This window comes from Cinclus cinclus, chromosome 1, assembly GCF_963662255.1.
Source record: "Cinclus cinclus chromosome 1, bCinCin1.1, whole genome shotgun sequence".
In the NCBI taxonomy this organism is placed as follows: Eukaryota; Metazoa; Chordata; class Aves; order Passeriformes; family Cinclidae; genus Cinclus; species Cinclus cinclus.
In genome coordinates this window covers 18,421,197-18,444,815 of record NC_085046.1, presented here as the reverse complement: position 1 = coordinate 18,444,815, position 23,619 = coordinate 18,421,197, and the positions used below count along the sequence as shown (strand labels likewise).

Sequence of the window (23,619 nt, the reverse complement as noted above, 5' to 3'; positions counted from 1 at the left end):
ACTAACTAATGGCCTGTCAGCTGTGTCTCTGCCCTCTTTCCTCTCATCTACGCTTTGGAGTCCATCAACACTAAGAAAATGACTAGCTGGTGACAAACATCATTGGCAACTGCTTTTCTAATTCCTACTCAAATGATGTTGAAAACTGTTTTCCGGCTTTTGTAAAGGAGACAAACACATTTCTGCCCCATTACAGATTGAGGCAGTCATCCTTTCCAGTAATGGGCCTTAAAATTGATTGGTCCCAAGTACATCAGGAGTAAACATCATTTTCAGCACCAGTTGAAAGTGGTCCAGGGGGACCCACTGTTGACAACCACTGTCAGCAGAAAGTTAGTCAGTGAAAGGTGATTTTTCTAACACAGATACTGAACAGAGAGCCAGAATAAGTTTGACTTTACCATGCTCTGCATCAAAAACAAACATTAACATTTGGGTATGTTACTGATGGTATTTAAGCACATCCAGTTTAAGATCTGCTCATTTGGTCTTATCAGAAAGAATGTACTTTTTGTGTGTGTGTGTGGATTGTGACTGCACAATATCCTGAACATGAAAAACAACTTACTCCTAAGACAATATAGACATCGTAAATATTCAAATTTAGATGGTGAGTGAAACACATAAATTATCATTACTAATCTCATGTGAAGTGGAAAGTGTATACATATACATCAGAAGTTTGCCCATCTGTCAACTAACATTTCTAAAAAAGCCCTGTTTTGTAGATAAAAGATACCAAAGCTTTAAAATCAGATGTGCAAACTGCCTTTTAAATGCTCATAGATGAGTGCACTGCAGTTTTCTTATCTGCAAAATCAGAACACCACATCCTTATTTCATACCATGTAATGTTGTGAGAAGAATCAGTTATTTTAACATAGCAGAATATTTAAACTACTATAATGTTTAAATTGTTTTCCTATTCAAAATGCCCAGTGATGGATCAGTTCATGGAACAGACAAAATTATGATGCACAGCTTTGAGTACCTTAATCAAATGCTATGAACTGCTTCCACACAGACACAACATAGCAAGTGATTTCTTCACTTTAGAAATTTACCTGTCATGTCATTTCACTGTTCAACTACATCCTTCCATTCATATGATACTCTGATACACATAAAGCAAAACTCTGTTTTGTGACATGACATTGTTTTAAGACCACCACTTAGTTTTGGTCCCAAGGTTGGAAACTTCCAGACTAGTTAACTGATCAGCTAAGCACAGAAAAAAGTAGGCTGATGGTCCCTACTTCACTCTTCTGAAAATGATTTTGTGTGCCAAAGTCCCATCATTTACATTCACTTCAAAAAACACAAACACAAATTCTTGAGAAAGTACTTTGGTTTGGATAAACACGCTTCCCTTCAAGTACTATGTAGTAGTTAAATTCTTTTTAAAGTATGTTTCCTGTCATTAGAAAAACCACCTGCATTCATTTGAGAGTAATTTTCTTCGGTCTAAATATAAAAAAGAGAAAAATTATTTTCTTATACATGATCATATTGTTCAGGAGATTTTACAGTATTTCCCTGTTACGTAGTTTCTGCCCAAACATACAGAGCATGCTAATGATATCCAAAGTAGTGTGAAGGCTCCAGCACATGACAGATTCAAAATGTCAGCAAAAAATGTATGGTAAGTTGAATACAGGTTTTAATTTTTAAAGGAAATTGCATGTTTCACAGAGTTGAGTATAAATGTCAGCCTTTTAAGACTGAGTAAATAGTCTTAAACACATCCTAATCCTATTAGATGCAAGCCCTCCATGTAAATGTTGAATTGAGTTGGCAGAGCTTTGTAGGTAAAAATGCATTCTGCTCCCACAGGTAAACTGTACTGAATGGTGGATAAAAGAGCTTTGTCCTTCTAGCTCCCCAGTAGTTTCCCTTATTTTTCTCTGCACTTTCAAAGCTATGATTACATAGATAGCCTGAAATAGTTTGGAAAGACAAGTGCTTCACATTTGGAATGCTCGCTGTTTTGTGTTCTGACTCCAAGGCGAAAACTGACATGGTTCTTAATTAAACCTGTACTTAGAAAAGAAGAAATCCACAGCTATTCACCATGATGCCCAAATATTACCCACAAGAGCTGTGTGATTCTGCTGAGCAGCAACTGGATTACATAACTTGCTCCTTTATGTGTGATAGGTATTTGCCCATTGCACTGCAGCTATTCACGGGCAACCAGAAAAAATCTGTTAACACATTAAAATAACTGGTTAAAGGTTTTTTGTTGGATTTGGATGACTTATTTGATTTTTTCAAGTTCTCTCAGGCTGAAAATAATTTCCCTCATATTTTTTCATTATTTCTAACATACTGTTAAAAGTTCTCATTTATCAAATCATCCTTCCCTCCCATGTTTGCCTTCATTTCCTCTTTTTTCTTTTTTTTTTTTTTTTTGCTTGTTTTAAGGGTGAAAGATGAAACAACTAAATTTCATTTATTCTTACATCTGTAACCTGCTCTCCTTAATTATATTAGCAGGTGATATACAGCTGTAGAAGGGGAATAGGTTTTGCACTAGCATACTAATCCCCAAACTATGATGAATTTGCTACAGGAACTTGTCTCATATTCCTCCTAGTCCCACCACCTTCTCTGAGAGGAATTCACATCTCTCTTTCCAGCATTATTTCCTTTCCTAGTAGTCTACCATCATTTCTACTGATAGGTAAATAAAAAAAACCTCTTGCTTCCGGGGAGAGACATTCATGTTCCCAGCTCCTAGGCTCTGTCAGTGTGACACCCTGATGCTTCCAACAGCAGAAATGGACAGTGTTTGACAGGAAGAGGGAATTCTGTAATCAAGGCAGGTTGCAAATTACTGCTGGGAATTCCATTGCAGGTATTTCCCAGCAGAAGAAACAGTTATTCTTCAAACATAATGCTTCCCTGAAGTTTTCCAGCAGCCTTTTAATCAGCAAACTGCTGTCAAGATTCTGCACACAGACATACATCTAGCATTGACATTTAGTTTTCAGCCTACATAACCTGAAAGTGTTTGTTATACTGTTAGTAGAGGAAGATAGGGTAAATTTAAGACAATTTAAAATGAACGGCCAAGCTATATTTTCTACATTATTAGCAGCAAACAAATATCCTATTTATCTAAGAGAAAAGATTTGTAAAATGGCATGCCTACCTCAATTAATTTGGCTACCTAAACAAGAATGGGACTAGATCAAAATTTTTAAGGTTATATATTAGATGTTTTAAAAGCTCTGTGTACCCCTTAAAATGACATCATTACTTTCAATAATCTTCTCCTAAAATTTGTTTTTCTCACAAGTAAGCTTATACAAAACATAAAACGAATTTAATTTTTTCTTCAAAGTTGTGTCTGTGTCATTCAAGACTGATAATCTGGGCAGCATTTCAGCCCCAAGCAATGATGCATTGAGCTAGTATATGCTAGCTTGACCACAAAATCAAATCTGACTTGATTCTAATAAAAAATGTAATTATTACTAGGCTTTTATGTTGTGAAAATCTTGAAAACTTCAAGATGATAACAAACAGCTGAAAAAAAAAAAGCAATCAACTTTCAAAATATTGCTAAGTACTCCTAATTATTTGTAAGTTATCTAAATAAAACTACAAGAAGAAATAATTTGGTCAAATAGTATAAACCAACGCAGGCATCAAACTGAACACTATGGCTCAGATTCTGTAAAATAAATTATATATTAGTTTATTAAATTCTTTTGAAAATTCACTTGATGTATATATAAATGAGACAGGAACAAACTTTTTCATATGCATAAAAGCATGCAAGAACAGGGCAGACACAGCTCACTTGTCTCCTCTAAACAGCGCCCATGAAGAACTATCCAAGTATTAGCAGATTAAGACACTGAAACAACACTGGCATTCATTTAAACAAAGAACTTTAATTCAGAAAAACCTGTGCCTGCAATTTTATTTCAAAGTGATAGCACTTAATTACTACTGATAAACAATAACTGCCACTTTCCATTGCAGTTCAGAATAAAATTCACATCCTGTAACTCATAGCACATTTTATACACACACTATGTCCTAAATTACTTCAGAGCAAATAATTTATAAAAAACCACCAACTAAGGAAATATGGAAATATTCCATGCTTAATTCATTTCAGTAAGCTGTAACAGATGTATCTACCCAAAACAAGCACACTCATTTCAGATGGGGAAGTACTTACATCACTCTGGTGTTTACTGACTTCTATGGCATGTTTAACATCTGGAGGTTCCCTCATACGTGCATAGTCTGAAAATCCTTTCTCAGCATCATGTTTTTGTTTATAGAAAACCTGAAAAAAGCAACATTATACTTTTGTGACCTGAGAAGAACAGGTATAATAACATGAGCTATGTTAAACCTAGTGGTGTAGTAGGTTTCAGGAAGAAACTTAATAAATAATTAAGCTCCTTAATGGAACCAGAACACTGAAATGAGAGCAGCTTCCACCCAAAACAGACATACGAGGCATAGTCAGCAGAGAGATTTCTCTGCATCTGTTATTGCAACAGATGCATGGGTACACAGGGGAAAGAAATAGTAATATATAGATACAGAAAATTAAGCTAAACAAGGTGAGAAGTCAGACCAGGGAAAAGCATAAGCAAAAGCCACTATTTTTTTTTTTTTGTAAAATACACTTGAAGCTATCAGCAATATAATTATTCTCCATTTTCAGAAACAAAAAAAAAATATTTTATGCATTTGTCATAAATAAAGTTTTCCATTTCCATTGCCCTAAGTTCTATTTCTTCCACTGTTGGGAAACTACCAGCACAACACGCATTTTGACTTAGCCCCGGGTTCACAAAGAAAAATAGTATTTACATTCAATTGTCATCATGGTAAATGAAAATGGAATTGAATTGTGAATTTATAAACACCTTTACTTTTATGATAGAAATGGAACTCTGTGTTGGTCACTCATCCATCTTTCATGGTACAGTGTTATACTTACATACACACATTCACATACTACAAGTGCCTGAAAAGCTGATCTTACACTTATCTTTGTCAGAAGCTTTTAGGCTTATATTAAAGAAAATTCACCACGTTTTGATGCCTAAAGAGTAGCAAACATCAAGAAAATTCATTTTCTAATAGCTCTCATGAGCAAGCATTAAAATAATCCATAAAAAGACAGCAAGTATTAAATAAGATAGAAAGCTCATTAGGAGGAGACGGATAGACACAAAAACCCATGATAGCAATAAAAGAATACTGTGAAAGTTTTGAGACAGAAACTCTCAACTACAGAGATTCACACTCTTTTAGGACAGGACAGTAGAACTGCGAGAAAATGCTGTATCTGTTTTTGTTTAAAGCAAGATTTCATCTGAGTTACAGAGTAGTGTGCCCAAAGCAATGTTAGTATCTGCCTTGACTAGCTCAGATTACAAAATGATATACAGCCTGAGAGATTAAGACAAGAAGGGGAGAACGGTATTTTTGCACTGCTACTGTGTGAAAGTATCAAATCAGGAGCCTTAAAATGTGCCACCTCCTTACGCAAGGAAAGGCAATCAGCCCTCTGCAGGAACAAACACTACTGACAGGGAAACAGAGTCCATGACTTGCCTACACTGGTTACATTTGCAAATGGAAAAGCACATAATCTTTAACATGACTGAAGCACCCCTAACAAATGACTCTTCACAAAAGTGTAATTACTATACAAACATACACCACAAAAACTCTTTTTCTAATTCTCCTTGCTTACACTGTCACTTTTAAGATGTTCCCCACTTAATGCCATTAAGAACAGAAGACCTATTCAGTTACTTCCAAAATCTACTAATTTACAGATATTTTATTACATTGCCATTTTGCTTGTTCAGCAGCTCTATTTTTCCCTTGGTGAATGGGCTGTGTAACCAAGATCTGAAAATACAGTAACACATCAACTCTTAGCATGAGAAATTTAACAGAAATTATGAGAATCCACTGGTCTTGGGAAAAGATGACCATTTCTTTAGCTTAATCTAGCAATTATTTCACTTGCCTTGGCATCTGTTCTTCCTATATTTTCCCATTATTTTCATTAACTCACTGAAATAGTCTTGATGCAGCACTCCTTCAATGGCTGTCTACTTTAGTTTGAGACAGTTCAGAGCAGAACTATTCCCAGACTTGTAAATTGCTTCCAATTAAGCATGATAAAATATTTATTATTAGTTCATCAATATTCTTAGAACTATTGTTTTACAGGTTAGTATGCATACATTTATTTCTCAACTCATGTTGGTTTTCAAGTTTTAGCTAAACTGCATTTCCTTTATCAAATCTACATACGAAACTACTCTACACAAAGATCAACCATTATAGGTCGCTGACATAACCTTTACCCTGTAGTGGTGCCATTTATTAACTTGAGAAATACAAGGCAATTATTAAAGTAGGGATGAATTCAGATTGAACCAATTTGTAAGTACTCATTTTTTATTTTTCTTCTCACTTTTACCAGTGTGTCAATAGGAAGCTGCATTAAGGAAGGTTTTGTGCTCTTTTAACATAGCTCTGACTGACCCCATTTTAGCATACATTAGACACTATCACATTTTTATTTTTATATTTCCCTTTATAGTCAGTAAGATGTGTTCTGAACTTAACATTCACAAAGTAGGGTATTCTAGGAGGAAATGTTCAAGACCAAAAATGCCTCTTTAATCTTCATATAGAGAATTAGATTATCCAATGTATTTGTGTAAAACAGAACTATAGAAGTACAGATGACTAATACCTCCCACCATAAAACAGAGGAAGTCTTGAATATGACATTTCCTATCATTAAAAAAAAACCTGAAAAATTACATAAAACAATTTGATAATGTGCAATATGATCAGAAATTATGCAATAAAAAACCCCAAAATTTTTATTGTTGTAAAAAAAAAAACTCAACTTCCTCTGGAAGTTGAATACACTGCTTAAGATTCTCTTGGCTCATTGCCTTTAGAGAGAAACAGGAAATACTGTTCAACACTGACTCTTTGAGATATTGCCCTGTGCAAAGTAGAAAATTAAACTGCCTTCAGTTTGCTTTAGATTATCCCTTTTAGATAAGAAGAAAAACAGTGCAATCACTTCTTATGGCAGAAAGAAAGAGATGAAAAAAGTGATGAAGTGCTTACTTTTATTCAACATTGCTTTCCCCCAAGCAATTTTAAATACCTTTATCATTGTTTTTGACACCTTATTTAAAAAAATATTGTTTTACATAAGGAAGTATTCAGCATATTGATCTTCAGACAAGAAGACTTGGCACAGAGCTAGCAACGATCAAAAATTTTCCTTCTGCAATATTTTCCACAGGAATATTGCAATTTCTCCAAAAATTTCCTTTTTTTTTTTTTTTTTTTTTTCAGAAAAATCAAAATTAAGGCTCCCTGACTAGACTGCTCTCATCAAATTTATTTTCTCAGCACAGAAAACAGGGAAATTGGTGAAAGCTTTGTAGGCTGGGAAGAAAAGTGAAATAATTCAGTGATGACAGGGAGTTCTCCTCTTTCTAGCTTACCCTGGGGACAACTATGACAGAAGTGAGAGAGGGAGGCAAATCTGGTTGCTCTCTCTCAAGAAAAGCATTTAGAAGACCACCGTCAAATTTTGTATGAAGAAGGAAAAAATTAAATTGATAAAAGCCACCCAAGTATGTGGGGATGTGAAACTTCCTTTTTTATTTTCCTGAAACATGTTTTCCCATAAACAGCATTGGGATTTTTTTTTTTTGTCAGTTTTGGATAGATGTCATTCTCTATGGATATTTATTTCATTCTTCATGCCAAATCTACATAAAACACAAAAGAGCAAACATGGGTTTCATGCAAAAGCCAGCAGGTAGTTTTGCTCCAGGATTTCCTAAGTATCTTGAAGAGAGAATTGAGCATGATTCAATATAGCTAATATGGGGAAGAGGATCCACAGGGAAAGAACTACATGTGTCAGGGTGCTGTACTCCCCATTACAGCAAGATCCTTATGTCAGTACTGACACTGCATGGCAGGACTCCTGAAGAAGGAGATCCTGCCTCTGCTGAAAGCACTGACAATTACCACGTGAGTCCAAGAATGAAAATGTGGGCAGTGGTGCTGTGGCCTCTTGGTTCTGGAGAGGACAGTGGAGGGCAGCTGTAGGTGGGATATGGCTCCTTGAGAAAAACAGGAAATTTCCCCTAGTTGTCTCCAAGTTCCTAAATCGTGTGTGAGATTTGAAATGGTGTACCAAATTACTAAACTGGGTTAGATATAGGTAGGCTGAAGACAGGACTGCTGGGCACCATTTCAGGAGCAAACTTTGCATCACAGGAGAGCCCATCTGCAGAGGACACAAGTGTGCAAGGAGATCCTCTGCCAGAGGCAGCCCAGGCTGTGCCAGCAGGCAGCACTGGGGAAAAGTCAGGGGCTTTCTTCCTTCCACACCATGATTCTCTAGTCCCAGCGCAGCTGCTCAGCACATGAGGCTGTGGATCCTGCCAAGAACAGGGGACCACAGAGCAAGAAGAGTCCTGCTTGATCTGCCCACAAAAGCATGGCATCCAAGAAGCATGAAAAGGAAGTCAAAGGTGCAAATTTGTTCTAATGTGGATAGGGGGCACACGTATTTTCCACCTCTCAGGAAAATCAGTGCCCATTTTAAAATCAAGTTACTGTAACTCACACTGCAATTCTGCACTCGCAGCAGCCTTTTTGGAGCAGAGCTGGCACGATGGCCAGCTGGTGCTGTTCACTCTCCTTCCTATGGCATATCTGTAGTCTCCCCCTGAAGTGATGATCTGTAAATTCACAATCCCAGCTAGACAGATGCAGCAGAAAGCCCTTCTGCCATATCCTGACCCAGCTGAAATCTGAAATCCTTGTATTAGCTACTTAGGTACTGCAGTGATAGGCACAATATGGATTAGATTTGAATACTGTGGAGAAGATTTTTCACTAGAAAATCCCCTGAGATCTCTCTCAAAGTAGCATTAAATTCAGGTCCATTGCAGCAGTAAACCACAAGTTGGAAAAATGTGTCAGCATATCTTTAAGTTTTATGGTATATTATGATTTATAATGCATCTACTCCTAAGGGGATAGTATGAACTTTATGGGAAAAATTTCTGCTTAAGTATAACTCATTCTATATGCATATTTTTTTCTCTAGAACTGTTGGATGATTGAAGAAAGCCTTCAAAATCTACCAAATAGAAATGTCAGTCTTTTGCTTAAAAGGGTTTTTTAGGAACCAATGGTTTCACTTTTAGTTTCAGTTATTTATCTTTTCTGCCACATCACCAATGTTAATTAACCTCACTTGTGTAAGCTAATGTAGAATGTAATAATTTGGAATGAATTTGGGAGTAAATCTGTGGCAAAATAGTTAAGTACTGTTTTATAAATCAAGCCAATGGCTTAAAAATGTTATACAAGTTTAATTCCCAATTTTGTTTACAGTAATTCCTCTAATCACTCTCTTTACAATGAAATGTCACACAAATGTCATTTCAGCTACTGTGGTGCTTTAACTTGTGTATATATTCTCCTTTTCAAACTCTGAAAACTAAAATATGTGTTATTATATTTCCTTAATTTAGACTTGACTACCATAATGTTTTATATCACAGCACTGCTTCACAAGTTGTCCTGAGATTTTAGTCCTCTCTTTTTTTTTATTAATATTTCCCTTTGTCTGAAAAAGTATCACTGCATTACAAGAATGCATATTGAGATACAATCAATATTATGGATTTAGCAGCATGTTCCCTTCACGCACTGGCTGTTTTCAACTATATGTAGTTGATATCTTTTAAGAGAGGAGAAAGCAAAAAAAGGAAAACTATGGAAATGCTTGGTGGACAGAAAGTCAAGACCACCTATCCAAGGTAATTCTCATGAGTAACAATGAAAATCTGTAACCTCATTCATATTACACACACTCAACATTTGCAATTCCACTGAGGTCAGTGGAAGTGAAGGGTCACCTGCCTACTCTTAGGGTATTATATTTTTGAGCCCTTGAAGGCAACTGAACTAGAATTTACTATTTTACTGGTTGTTGCAAGTAGAAGTGTGCAGATCATCAGAAATATATTTACTGCTACCACTAAGTGCCTTTAGAAGTCATTAAAGCAAGCAGTTGTTTGTTTTTTTTTCTTTTGCCTTCAGCATCAAACATTCTATATAGCTAATACAACACCCAACTGGAAAAAAGTTATATAAGATTCATTCATTTCATAAGGAACATGCAATGTCTCTGAATTCAATAATTCCTTATTGCATTCATGGATTTCACTGGATTGTGAACGCACTACCAGCTTATAAATGTATATTTAATAAACAAAAGTAAAATTATCAGCTTTTTAAAAAGTAGCAGTTTTTGAAGTTAAGAAGTTATGGTGATAAACTCTGGATGATAAGCTCACCCAAATAAATCAAGCAGACAATCAAGTGTCCACTCGAATATTTTGTTCAAAGTATATTTGTTCTGACACACAATTAATCTAAATATCATTTTTGCAATTCTAAAGTTGTACCTTGCTCTGAAGGTGCATTAATTCTTTCGCAAATACACTGTCAATTGTGGCTGGCATCTGCTGATAAAGAGGGTTGGAAAGGTCTTTCTTAGCAGCTCCTTTATATTTCACCTAGAGGGCAGAAAAAGGTGACACACAACGTAAAAATCAAGATAAAGTAAACATACTACTTATTTTTTCTAGTAAGTAAAATGACATAGACCAGAACTAGAAAAATTTAATGCTGCCATTAACTTTCAAACCAAAACATCTTTAAATAATACTTTATGGGAATGTGTCTAATTCACAAAGCAATGCAAAATACCTCCTCCTAATTAAATTAAATAGTTTTGGTGGAAATACAAAATAAAATAAGCAAGGCAGTTTTTTCTATCCTTTCTCAAATCATTTTCAAATCCAAAAATTAGTTTTCCTCTTTCTCTTTTCCAGAGTCCTGAATAATGGGAGCAAATGAAAGGACAACAATAAATATTTTACCAACTAATAAGCAGCAGCAATAAATGTAGCTAGAAAGGAGAAGAACATTGAAGTTAGCATGTGTGCCATCATTTCTGTTTCATCTGCTCATATTACAGTCTCATTTTTAAATTACATTTTATTTATCCTGTGTTTCCTCCAGTATTCATTACTGGCAGCTCCTCACAAAGGGGTTTTACAAAAAGATACCAGAAAAATTGCCAAAAATGTGTGAGGCTTTTGCTTCAGATCTAAGTCTTTCAAATTCATAAAGCAATAATAGCAATACTGTTGTGAAAGTAATCATAAATACCAAAAATATTTTCGATGATGTTTTCCAATATCACTTATTTACTGTGACATATACAGCTCTTCCTTAGAGGCTAATTCCCCAAACGTATTATATGTATATATATTAATAATTTGCTGTAACATTTGTTGCTGCTCCCCAAAACAGAGGGCTCTTTTTCACTGCGATGGCCATACTGTTAACATTGTCAGCGTCCAAGATTTGCAAATACAGGTTATGGAACACTAGAGGTCAGTAATTTACAAGATAAACCATCCATCACATCACTGGCTTCAGGTAATGCCGCAATAAACAGGCAGAGTGCTCCAAAGTGTGGTAATATCAAACCTATAGAGTTTAGAATTTTAGACTATTTTTATACCTCTAAATCTTTGATTAATAATTAGCAGCAGATTCTCTGGAATCAGAGAGATGGATTAGACAAATACTTTCTATATGCTTTATTTCTGTAGACCATAATAGTCTGTCTTTCATGAAGTGCAATTGTATCAGATTTACTTCCCTTGGGACATGCCAGTCCTCAGAAAACAGGAAGATAAATACAAGAAAAGTATTCATTAGATGCATTTATATTGAAAGCCACACATCAAATCATTGTATATCAAAAAGAGAACTTAGAATGTATATAAGTTATGTAACCTCAGACAGAGATACTGAAACTTTTTTATTACAATCATAAAGGTGGCACAAAAAAAAGGCACCAAGATTTTAATTTTTTAAAGGGCCATAGTGACAGAAATATCACTCAGAATCAGCGATTCCTAACTGAAGCCACTCTCTCTCAGGTGAAACTTCTGCTACTGTTCTTACCTGTGTAAAATAACCAGAGATGCAATCCTACAGCACCTTGTGCCTGGGACATGAAGAGCTGGCAGTAAATGCTGCTCTGACACTTTGGAAACTGTTGATCTTTCTTTGCCACTACAGCTGTGTGTGTGTGTGCACATGTAACAGGTATGCAGAGATAGATATAGACAGATGATAGAGATAGGTAGATAGATAGACAGACAGACAGATAGAGACAGAGAGGTAGTTAGATATAGATGGATACAGAGGGAGAGGGAGAGGGAGAGGGGATAGAGATGAGATACAGATGAGATAGAGATAGAGATAGAGGTAGAGGTAGAGGTAGAGGTAGAGGTAGAGGTAGAGGTAGAGGTAGAGGTAGAGGTAGAGGTAGAGGTAGAGGTAGAGGTAGAGGTAGAGGTAGAGGTAGAGATAGAGGTAGAGATAGAGGTAGAGATAGAGGTAGAGATAGAGGTAGAGATAGAGGTAGAGATAGAGGTAGAGATAGAGGTAGAGATAGAGGTAGAGATAGAGGTAGAGATAGAGGTAGAGATAGAGGTAGAGATAGAGGTAGAGATAGAGGTAGAGATAGAGGTAGAGATAGAGGTAGAGATAGAGGTAGAGATAGAGGTAGAGATAGAGGTAGAGATAGAGGTAGAGATAGAGGTAGAGATAGAGGTAGAGATAGAGGTAGAGATAGAGGTAGAGATAGAGGTAGAGATAGAGGTAGAGATAGAGGTAGAGATAGAGGTAGAGATAGAGGTAGAGATAGAGGTAGAGATGACAGAGAGAGACAGAGACAGAGACAGAGACAGAGACAGAGACAGAGATAGAGACAGAGATAGAGACAGAGACAGAGACAGAGACAGAGACAGAGATAGAGACAGAGATAGAGACAGATAGAGACAGAGACAGAGATAGAGACAGATAGAGACAGAGACAGAGACAGAGACAGAGACAGATAGAGACAGAGACAGAGATAGAGACAGATAGAGACAGAGACAGAGATAGAGACAGATAGAGACAGAGACAGAGATAGAGACAGATAGAGACAGAGACAGAGATAGAGACAGATAGAGACAGAGACAGAGACAGAGATAGAGACAGAGATAGAGACAGAGATAGAGACAGAGATAGAGACAGAGATAGAGACAGAGATAGAGACAGAGATAGAGACAGAGATAGAGACAGAGATAGAGACAGAGATAGAGACAGAGACAGAGACAGAGATAGAGACAGAGATAGAGACAGAGACAGAGACAGAGATAGAGACAGAGATAGAGACAGAGATAGAGACAGAGACAGAGACAGAGATAGAGACAGAGATAGAGACAGAGACAGAGACAGAGATAGAGACAGAGATAGAGACAGAGACAGAGATAGAGACAGAGATAGAGACAGAGACAGAGATAGGTATTAGATATAGATATATTAGATAGAGATATAGATAGATAGACAGACAGACAGACAGACAGATAGATAGATAGATAGATAGATAGATAAAGAAAGACAGATATAAATAACCAGACAGACAGACAGATATGCATGCAAGTGCTCAGGCAACCCACAGATGGCACTGACCTGATGTCTACCCCAGGCCTCTTGCTGAAGGAGGACAGGGATGATAATATGGAAACATTTTCCTTGTCTCCTTCTGTTTGATGTCAGGCTGTGAAATCTCCACAGCAGGGAAATTTCACACAAGTGTAATTTGCAAACCTCATCACTGCAGAAAAAGTAACATTCCTTTCCTATTCCTCAGTTTACCCACACATAAAATGGGATAGCTAGGACCGGCTCAGAACAATTAATAAAGTATCTTCAAATCCCAAAATAAAAATGTCATGTAATTCCAAATTTTATTATTATTATTATTATTCACATTACAGTATACACTAATTACAGCCTTTTAAGTCACATCAGCTTTAAATAGAATTATCATTTGAAATAAGCCATCCTTCCCCTGCTAAAAATCACAGTATTCAATTGAAAGTGTTTTTAGGAAGGATAAGAAGCCAAGAAAATTCTTCAGTCTTTTAGATCTTACCTCAGAAATAAAAGCACCAAGGCTTTTCACATGCTTTAGCTGCGGGGTGTCAGGTACAAATATGCACTTGCCTTTAGATTTTTTAAACTCTTCTTTATAGTGTACCTACAAAGAGAGGGAAAAGAAGTTTAAATGTTCTAAAACACACACACAAAGATAAGTAAACATTGGTTATTTTTCTTTTTTTTACTATTATTATTTCTATTTCATTTTATTAATGGATACTGTGCTGGGCAGTTTCCAAATACCTCTGGCTGAATCAAATTAAACCATAAAGGGAAGCTACCAGTTCTCACGCACATTACCAGGGCTATGTAAAAGTCACAGAACTCTTTAATAATATAGATGAAAAAGACAGGATTTTCCTCTACATCTAGAGCACATTTTCACTACTGTTGTAGATGTTTTAGTGTCTCTAAAGAAAGAAGACTCAAATAATTGATCTCCTTGATCCTTGATCTCAAAGATAAAAATTGTTTCACTTCTAACACAGACCTAGCAAGTGCAGAATCTGTATAACATCATCAAATGCCCCTTTATGAATCCAGGAGTTATATGAATAAATTCAAGAGCCCACTGCCAAACCATTGGCTGCAAAGCACCCAACAGTCATGACATTCAAGTAATAACAAAATTTATTAAAGACCAAATTTAAATTGAAGCATTTTTTAAAATGTAAAAGCACATAGGAAACAATGAAAAAAAACCAGGACACTATGACATATTTAGGAAAAAGGAAAAATAAAATTTTTTTTAACAACCAAACTTTTCCTTACAATGGGACAAAGACTATGGGCAGGTATAATAATCACATGAGTGTTGCTGAAGTCAGATGTATTGTTTTTCCTAGTGAGATTGCAAGAAGGATAACATCTATGGACATGGTTAACATGTAGGAACATTCATTATATGAGAACTGCACGAAGAAAGATGGTGATTTATAATGAGATGGAGCAAATAAGTTTTAAAGACAGACACTTTACATGGATAGCCTTAGATGTTTTTAGTGACAATTCTTTCTTTGTACAGAGAATTGTTTAGATCGATGCAAATTGAATTATTTAGTACTAAGCTTTCATGGTTATTATCTGCTACCATTTCTCTAACCTCATTTTCACATTCTGCATAACAGCAGCTTGAATTTATGCACTTTAGACTTGCTGACAAGCACTGACAGAAGCAATACGATCTGCATCTGAGCATTACAGAAATATGCAGCCTTAATATCCTCTTCCTCTGAATCTTTAATGGATATCACAAGTTCTAGTCTACGCTCCTCTACAGGGACTGGGAAAACTTACGAGAAGGACGGCAGCTTACACAGAATGAGCTCCTGTGTTTTCTAAGACAAAGTTTGTGTCTACTGAAAAATGGATTAGATAATGCCAAATTTCGTCTCAAACTCATGACCAGTTAATCTTCACACAGGAAACTATTTTGCTTAATATTGAGCCCATTCAGATTTGGACTACTGAAAGAATCTACGCATCCCTTCTGAATTACCTCATCTGCTTTTGTGGATTACAGTCTCTTCTTTAAAAAAACCTTTTGGTGAACAATGGGTGCAACATTACTGTCATGACTTTACTCAGGGACTCACAAAGCCAATGGTTCATATAACCTCATCATCATACTCCCAGGTAATTACAGAGCACCACACAAAAAAGACATTTTTATGATAAATACGAGCAGGCACTTAGTTCAACCTGCACACATGCATGGGAAGTTTACAGAGCTGACTGTCTACTGGGTGAGTTTGATGGTATTCCCAGTAGAAACTCCTGTAAAGCTGTGATTCTGGCAGAGGAGACAGAGAGTCTTGCTGGTTAGATAAATAACCCACAGACATCTGAAAGCTGACTGTAATTATATCCATTTTAATTGCAGAGTAATAATTACATTCAAGAATCAAACACGAAAGCTTCCTAAGGTATCTCTTAATTGAGGGGAATGACAGAACATGACTAGAAGAAGCAAAGCTGTTCTGCTGTAGAAGTCAGGCTTTCAAAAGAATAGAAAGCAGTAAATTACTAATGCCACTCCTTAATCCTTTATTAGTCACATTTGTTATAGTAACCCATAGAAGCCACAAAATGCACACAAACTCAAATACACAATTTAGAGAGAATGTTTGGTCAAATTCTGATCCAACAAACTTCATTCTGCTACAGTCCAGTTGTCCACATTGCTTGGAATCAGAAAGATGGAGGATGAAATGGCACAAGCATAATGAAGTCATGACACCTGCAGTTACAAACCATACTTAATGTAAACAATGCAAGGAAGATGTTCAAGAGGTTGACTGTGATTGAACATGACCGGTGTTTGGAATGAATAGGCAGAGAAGCTAATATTCCTTATCAAAGTCTTTAATTAAAAATTCAGATGTATGAAACATTGAATAAGAAATTTTGCCTACAAGTGGACTGTGGATCCTCACCACAAAATACACTGATTAGGTTGAGCAGATCTGGTAAGCCTTGTGAAAAAAACCAACAGGAAGAAATTGCAAATGATGGCCTGGAGCCCTATCCTTTCAGTATACTTCTGAAGTTCAATAGCTCACTAAAGGCCCAATTTTTCATAGTTCTTTCCAGATCCTTTTCTTCTCTCTGACTCATCATAAAACTTACTCTGACCGCAGCACAACTATCCAGTAAAGTGGATTAAAATTCCTAGACAACCACCAAAACAGTAAGCTTCAAGCTGCATTTTTCTCTTAATGGATATTATATGGGAAGATCAACTTTATAAAACAAGGGTATCCAACCTTTAAGCTGAAACTTCCTGGTTCACCAAGAAAATTAATCTCACCCACAGCCTGTTCCATCAGCTTTTTTCAAGGGGAAACACAGAAGGGAGACTGTGGGCTAAAGGAAAGACTCCAATAGCAACAGCATAATTCAAGCAGTCGCCATTCCTTTTATTCAGGGACATATGGTCATCTAACTTTAATATGAATATACTCAAAAAACTATTCTTAATAATCTAAACATCTACAGTGTAACCACATCAGCAGTCAGCAGGCAAAGATCCATTGTAGAACTGTCATATCTAAAATATTCATTTATGTCTAGGAAAACACCAGAAAATGTCTAAACCTTCTTATGTAGTTTTTATGCTAGAACAAAAGTGAACTTCCTTCCACTAAGGATTTACTTTCCAAACTTACATTTCTGAACTTATAACCTCTTATAAGACTAAGGACAGTGTCAGACCACAGATCCATCTACACAGAATCCTTACTCTGACCATAGGAACCAAGATAAAAGCAAGAGAAAATGGCAGTCATACAGTATTATTACTAAAATACACAGTATTTTAATAATCTCCAGCAATTTCATACTCAAGGTCCTCTTGAGTTAGAGGCTGGGACTAGTAATGGTGAGTCCAGGGGAACAGTTGCACCCAGAATTAGGTAGTCAAAACACTGTTAGTTTGGCACAGTGTCTATTAGCTCTAGGTCTTTTTCAACTTTGCTTTATAACAGAAACATCCTGAAGCAAAGTTGGACTCTGTGCAAGGACAGAAATGGCAAGCAGTCCTTTTTTTGCTTTAGAGGAAAAGTAGTACTGGTACAACTCATTTCCAAAATTCAGCAGAATCTTCAGAAGGTGGTGTCTGCCATTCTATCAAAAGGGATTATGATAGTTTGGTCAATTACCTTCTATAATTGTTCCCATCTCTGCTTACAACAGCACTGACAACATCACACCACATAATCAAAATAAAGAAGAGACAAAAATATACTACAAGCAAATGGACAAGCTCAATTTCAATGTGGAAGAGAAAAGGCCTGGAGAGGAAGGCAATTCATATAAATCAAACACACATGACAGTTTTGAAAACATCTGTGGAATAAAATTTCATAACAGAGGGAGATTAAATGGAATGATTGTCAAGAGAAACAATCCAGGGGGTATCACAACCCCAGAACAAACATCTGCCAACCTCAAATGAAATTGGGGATTTTCTCAAGAACTGGAGCACATAAACACTTCACAACTTCCCCTACATAGAGTTCAAGGCTGGCAATTACAGATTCATCAAGGGCTGGCAGTGTAACACTTTTTCAAAATCATATTGCCAAATTATAGTCAGCCTGTAAATAATCCAGGGCAAGCATAAAACAACCTCAGTATCTCAGGCATGTGCACTCCTGGCACTGCATTCTGATGGGGGAGTTGTGCTGACAGCTCCACCATCAGAAAAGGACAATCACCCAGTCTCGTGGTCAGCAAGGACACAGGCTGCTCCTCCAAGGTCATCAAACTGCAGGCACCATAAAACCACTGTACAAACACTGTGTACAAATGTACACCAATCATAAATCCACACAAAAGTAGTATGTGCAAAGGCTCATGCTAAAAAGAAGGAATATATAAAAAGTTCTGAATTTCAACAAGTCAAAAAATTGAAGGTAAGAATGCAAACTCCTTGCAATTTATTAGTCTTCACAATGAAATGCACAGGGTGAGGAATTTATACCCAGGCAAAAAGGACTTCGCTGGTCATAAGAAATTCTATTATGGCAAAAAATTCTGGAAAACTAAATTCATATTCCATGCATATTCCATTCAAGCCAATGAAGGAAAACCTACTGATTTCATCAGAGGTTGAATAAAGCCCCAAAGCTGGATGTTATTTTTAAACCAGAGCCTCTTTTTTGAAATTAGATTGGTCTGGACCATTATATATTGTTCTTGCTTTGAAAGCATCAATAATACTTTGCCACTATGCCTGGCATATCTCAAGGAAAATCTAACACACTTGCAGGCTAAACACATCACAAATTTTCAGCAAAAGCCCACATCCCTGAACCATAATAAGCCTGGCTTGACTTCGCTATTCACCTTAGCTCTCAAGTCCCTGCAGAAAATCCAAGAAAATACAGCCACTCCATTTATCCATTAATTAAGAGCCACAGCCAACATTACTCCTAATGGGTACACAGCAGAGTAATAATTCCTTTTCAGTTAAAGAAATATGTCTTCAGCAATTTTCAATTAAGTTTTTGTCTTTAAGAACAGTGACCATGTTTAGAAAGAAGGTGCATGGATGCAATAAATGTATATTGGGCCATATAAGTGCTTCAGGTCCATTTTAATTTTTGCCTTTACCTCAGTTGAAAGGCACTTAATGCACCACATGCCCTTTTTTCCCCAAAGAAAGCATGTATATATCTATCAGTAAAAATATTATTAATCTCTACTACTTCCTAAAGTAGATTGAGTTTACAAAGGAGCCATCTTGGTAGCTTCTTTTAAGGATCTGTCCAATTTGCAGCACTCTTTCTGCAAAAATTGAAGTAGGCAGTGTATGGACAAGAAAAAAGAGGAAACTTTGACCTTGTCAAGTCACACTTCCAAGCCAGCACTGCAACACTTTACACATCCCAGATACTTTTCTTCTGAGTTAACTGTTCTCTGATACACAACCCCTAAAAATCCATGCCTAAAATGTAGATTCTGTATGTTCTATTCCCATTAAATTAACAACCCAAAGCTAAATATCAGATTATAACATAACAGAGCCAGACACCATATTTTGGTTTCTTTAGAACATTTGTTGAAGCAAGTCACTCTTCCCTCAGAAAGGTCTCCTCTCCGGCTAGCCAGCTTTCCCACAGGGGAAACATAACTCTTTACATTCATGCACTCACAAAGGGACAAAGTTACTTTTCAGACACACTGTCCCAGGGAGAAACAAAAATAAATTTCCATCAAGGTAAATTTGATCCTGTTACATTAAAGCAATCAGATCTACTCCAATTTAAAATGTCTTGGACCTCACCAATGATGTTTATATAATGTTTATATAACTGATCCACAGTTTTAAAAATCTATAGTAACCAAATCAAGAATTAGCTAGCTAAATATTTTTAAAATATATTCTAACATTTCAGTGGATTTGTCCTATAAGCACAGTTAATAACAATGTGCTGAGCAGCTTTGGACATCTATCAGCACAGGAAAAAAAAAGATAATAAAAATTCATCTTTTATTTTTAACATCCCTCCTTACAGCCATGTATATTGGAACCCAGTTTTATTCAAACCAATTAAACTGCATAGGAGTAGGCTGCAAACAGAAAAACCCACCACATTTTCCTGATAAAAGCAGCCAAGGTGTTCTCATGGCAGATACTCTCTGCCTGAGACCCACATTCTGAAACACTCCTTTCTAGGGCCTATGCTTCATACCATCCAAGTGCTCTGAAAAGCTCATTCTTTCGTGGCAGATAATTTACAGTACCAGAGTAATCTGTGCTTTTCTATTATTTTGTGTGTTTTTATTATTTGAGCCTTGGATGGGCACATGCTATGCTGTAAATATTTGAGAAAATATGTATCATAAATATAAATGTATTTGAAAAAGGAAATGCAAATATGAGGATGCAAATAGTCACCATCACTTACATCACTTATTAATTCACTGCATTTTCGGGCCAGTTCCATATTTTTGTCCTCAATAACAGGCTTGAGGAAGACCTGAAAGAGAAAGGCAATCATTACAGATTTATTGTCCTAAAGAGTAAAAACATTAGGAAATAAGTACTTTGCAAAATTATTGGGGTATAACTCACCTTTTCTTCTTCTTCTTCTTCTTCCCAGTCCTCATTTTCATCCTCCCTGAGATCCTGAATGGCAGACACTCGCATTTTAATACTTTGTGGGAAATAATGAAAACTCTTAAAAGGTTCAATGCTGCAGGAAACAGCTCAGACCCTCCAGCATGCCTGGAATCAATGGTCCATTTGTGTCCTCCACTGCACTTAACCCTACCACGGCTCCTTCCTTATTTAGGCAGCACTTGACAGTCTTTATCTGAACAATTCAGAGTGAGTGAACTGAAAGGCATTGCAGATGGCCTTGCTGGCTATCACTCACAGCAGAGCTAATGCTTTCTTACTGATAAAACATAATTAAATGACCTATCCCCGGCAACTATTTAAAAATTACTATGAACACAAAATACTGTGATGCAGTTAATCTGCAACCTAAGTAATTTAGTAGAATTAACAGGATTGAAAGGGTAACATTGACTCTAACTTTATGGGAAACTGCCCAATTGTAAGATTCAAGGCATCAGTGACTCCAAAATCAGCTATCATAAAACTTTATTTTATCATCCCAATAATAATGCTTCTTGCTTAAAAAAGACCCTATTCTCATTTTCCAGTAGATGTAACCGCTAGTATATTTTTTTCAGAATTAGTTCTTTTCCACAAAGCTTATAGAATTCCTTAATTTTTTTCCATAATCATGTCAGCTGCAGATTAAACCTGAGCATACATAGATAGACAAGTCTGTATTACAAGAATACATGGCTATGTACTCACACAAACATGTATGTACCTTCACTATTACAAACTGTCATAGTCTGCAGTCTAAAAACCAGCCTTTTTCAGTATGAAGTCACCAACTCCAGCTGCAATGAAACTGAAAGATAGGCTTATGTTCTTGGGTGCAGTGATAGTGTTTACTTCTGCAAAACAAGCAAGAATGTATTACAAGATCAATTGGAGAAACCAGCATTTTAACATAATTTTTCTTTCTAAACTGTAGCTTGTATATTTCTCATTTTGTAAAGGTGAAGATTTTGAACTTCACTTAGCAAAGTCATTCACCACTATGCAGCTTTGCAATCAGGCAAAGATATAAGGAATGTGTGCTCTTAAAAACAAGTCTTTAAAGAATTTTAAGTATGTGTGCTCAAACATCATGTCCAGAGTTTATTTAAAAACACAGATATCCTAAGAAAAGTAAACATTTCAAAGATGACAAAAATATGGCATTTGATTTAGTTAAGGTCTAAAAATATGAGAAATTAAGTATTAAGAACAAAGGCAGAAACTGTTTTCAGCTTAAACCAAGAGAGAGAACTCTTTATACATGAGTAGTACAGAAAGCTTCAAGACTTTCCATTCCACTCTCAAATATAAGCTCCTAAAATTCATGTTTGAACCTTCAGCATTGCTGAAGTTCTGATTTAAACCTAGAAGTCTAGTTTGCATAGGTGAGAATTACCTGTGATATGTGCTGACTGCCTTTGGAGTTCAGGATGTTTCATCCTGGTGGAAACAAATTATTTACTCTTATGAGTATTCACAGTAACAGGTCTCTTTGGAAGATTAAGGCTACAACAAGTATGTTCCTAAACAACAGACTCATGCATATTTTAAGGATCACACCGTAAGGAGACAGAGTACCTACAAAAGTGTCAGACAGAAATGCAGGACTAAGGCTTCACTTTGGGTTTTTTGTGATTATATTGCCAATACTGTATTCTTTCAGTGCAGTTAATTTCCTTTTCCTTCCTACAATTAATGATTTTATTTTTTTTAAGTGGAGACACTGAAAAATATTTAAGAGTGTATAGAAAAGCTATTAGTAGCTGCAAAGCTTGCTGGGCATAGGGAATTCTTTTGCTATTTTTTGCACTGGAAAGCAAATATGGTTAAAATTACAGCACCAAAGCTCTTTGTGTTTTGGGGCAAAAGGCAGGTGTTTGGCTTTTTAACATGCTTTTGACATTATATCTGGTGGATTTTCAGCAACTGGACAGACAAAAACCTACATATTAATTCTGGTTTTCCTGCAATGGCTTCTGCATAATCAAAATTTGTGAGATCACTTTTGATCAGCCATGAAGTGATTAGGCAAGTGCCTGATCTGGACTACAGAGTCACTGGAAGTCCCTTCCAACTGAACTATTCTACTCCATTCTGTTCTATGTTATTTTACTATCTGTAACAGCTTTGATACAATTCATTTTTCCTCATTTTTGCATGATCTGGGTCAGGTATAACTAAGCATTCAAATACCCTGTGCCTCATGTAACTTCCATAATACAAGGATTACAAACATCTGCTATAACCCCTCATATTAAAAAAAAATGGAATGGAATGGAATGGAATGGAATGGATCATATTATATCATATCATATCATATGGGAGTAAGGGAAAATATCACAGGATCAACTAACCATACACAAGTTATTCAACACAAGTTATTCCAAGTTTTCACATAAAAGATATAGCAAGATACTATATGACACAGAAACCTGCCTCACTATTTTCACCTTCCTCAAAACACTGAATACCACCAGAAAACATTCACTGTGCAATAAAGCAAGCCTGTAAGTTTAATACATCAAGATATAATAAATGGAAGAATTTGTTAGGAGCATTTAAGAGTTGCATCATTCAGAAGTGCACTATGATTCAAATAGCAGCCTGCAAGTCAAGATGAGTCACAGAAAGGCTTGGGTGGGAAGGGACTTTAAGGATAATCCAGTTCCAACCCCACTGCCAAGGGGAAAGGTGCCACCCACTAGATCAGACTACTCAGGGCCATGTCCAACCTGGCCTTGTTCAAGTGGCCTTGAACACTCACAGGCATGGAAAAGAAGCTTTAGCTATTTCTTTAGGACACAATAAATAATCTAGAATCAGCAGTAATGTCTGGCATTGCAAATGTCTATGTACATTTCCAA

At 36.2% G+C, this 23,619-nt stretch overlaps 1 protein-coding gene across 1 annotated transcript in view; it reads right to left on the bottom strand.

Moving 5' to 3' along the window:
* The window catches only part of NEBL (nebulette), an 87,807-nt gene extending 67,025 nt beyond the window's left edge, over positions 1-20,782 (bottom strand). The window contains 5 exon segments of the mRNA XM_062494437.1: positions 4,196-4,306; positions 10,524-10,634; positions 14,123-14,227; positions 20,541-20,612; positions 20,708-20,782. Of these exon segments, the coding sequence (XP_062350421.1) occupies positions 4,196-4,306; positions 10,524-10,634; positions 14,123-14,227; positions 20,541-20,612; positions 20,708-20,782 (474 nt within the window).
* Positions 20,783-23,619: the final 2,837 nt, after the last annotated feature.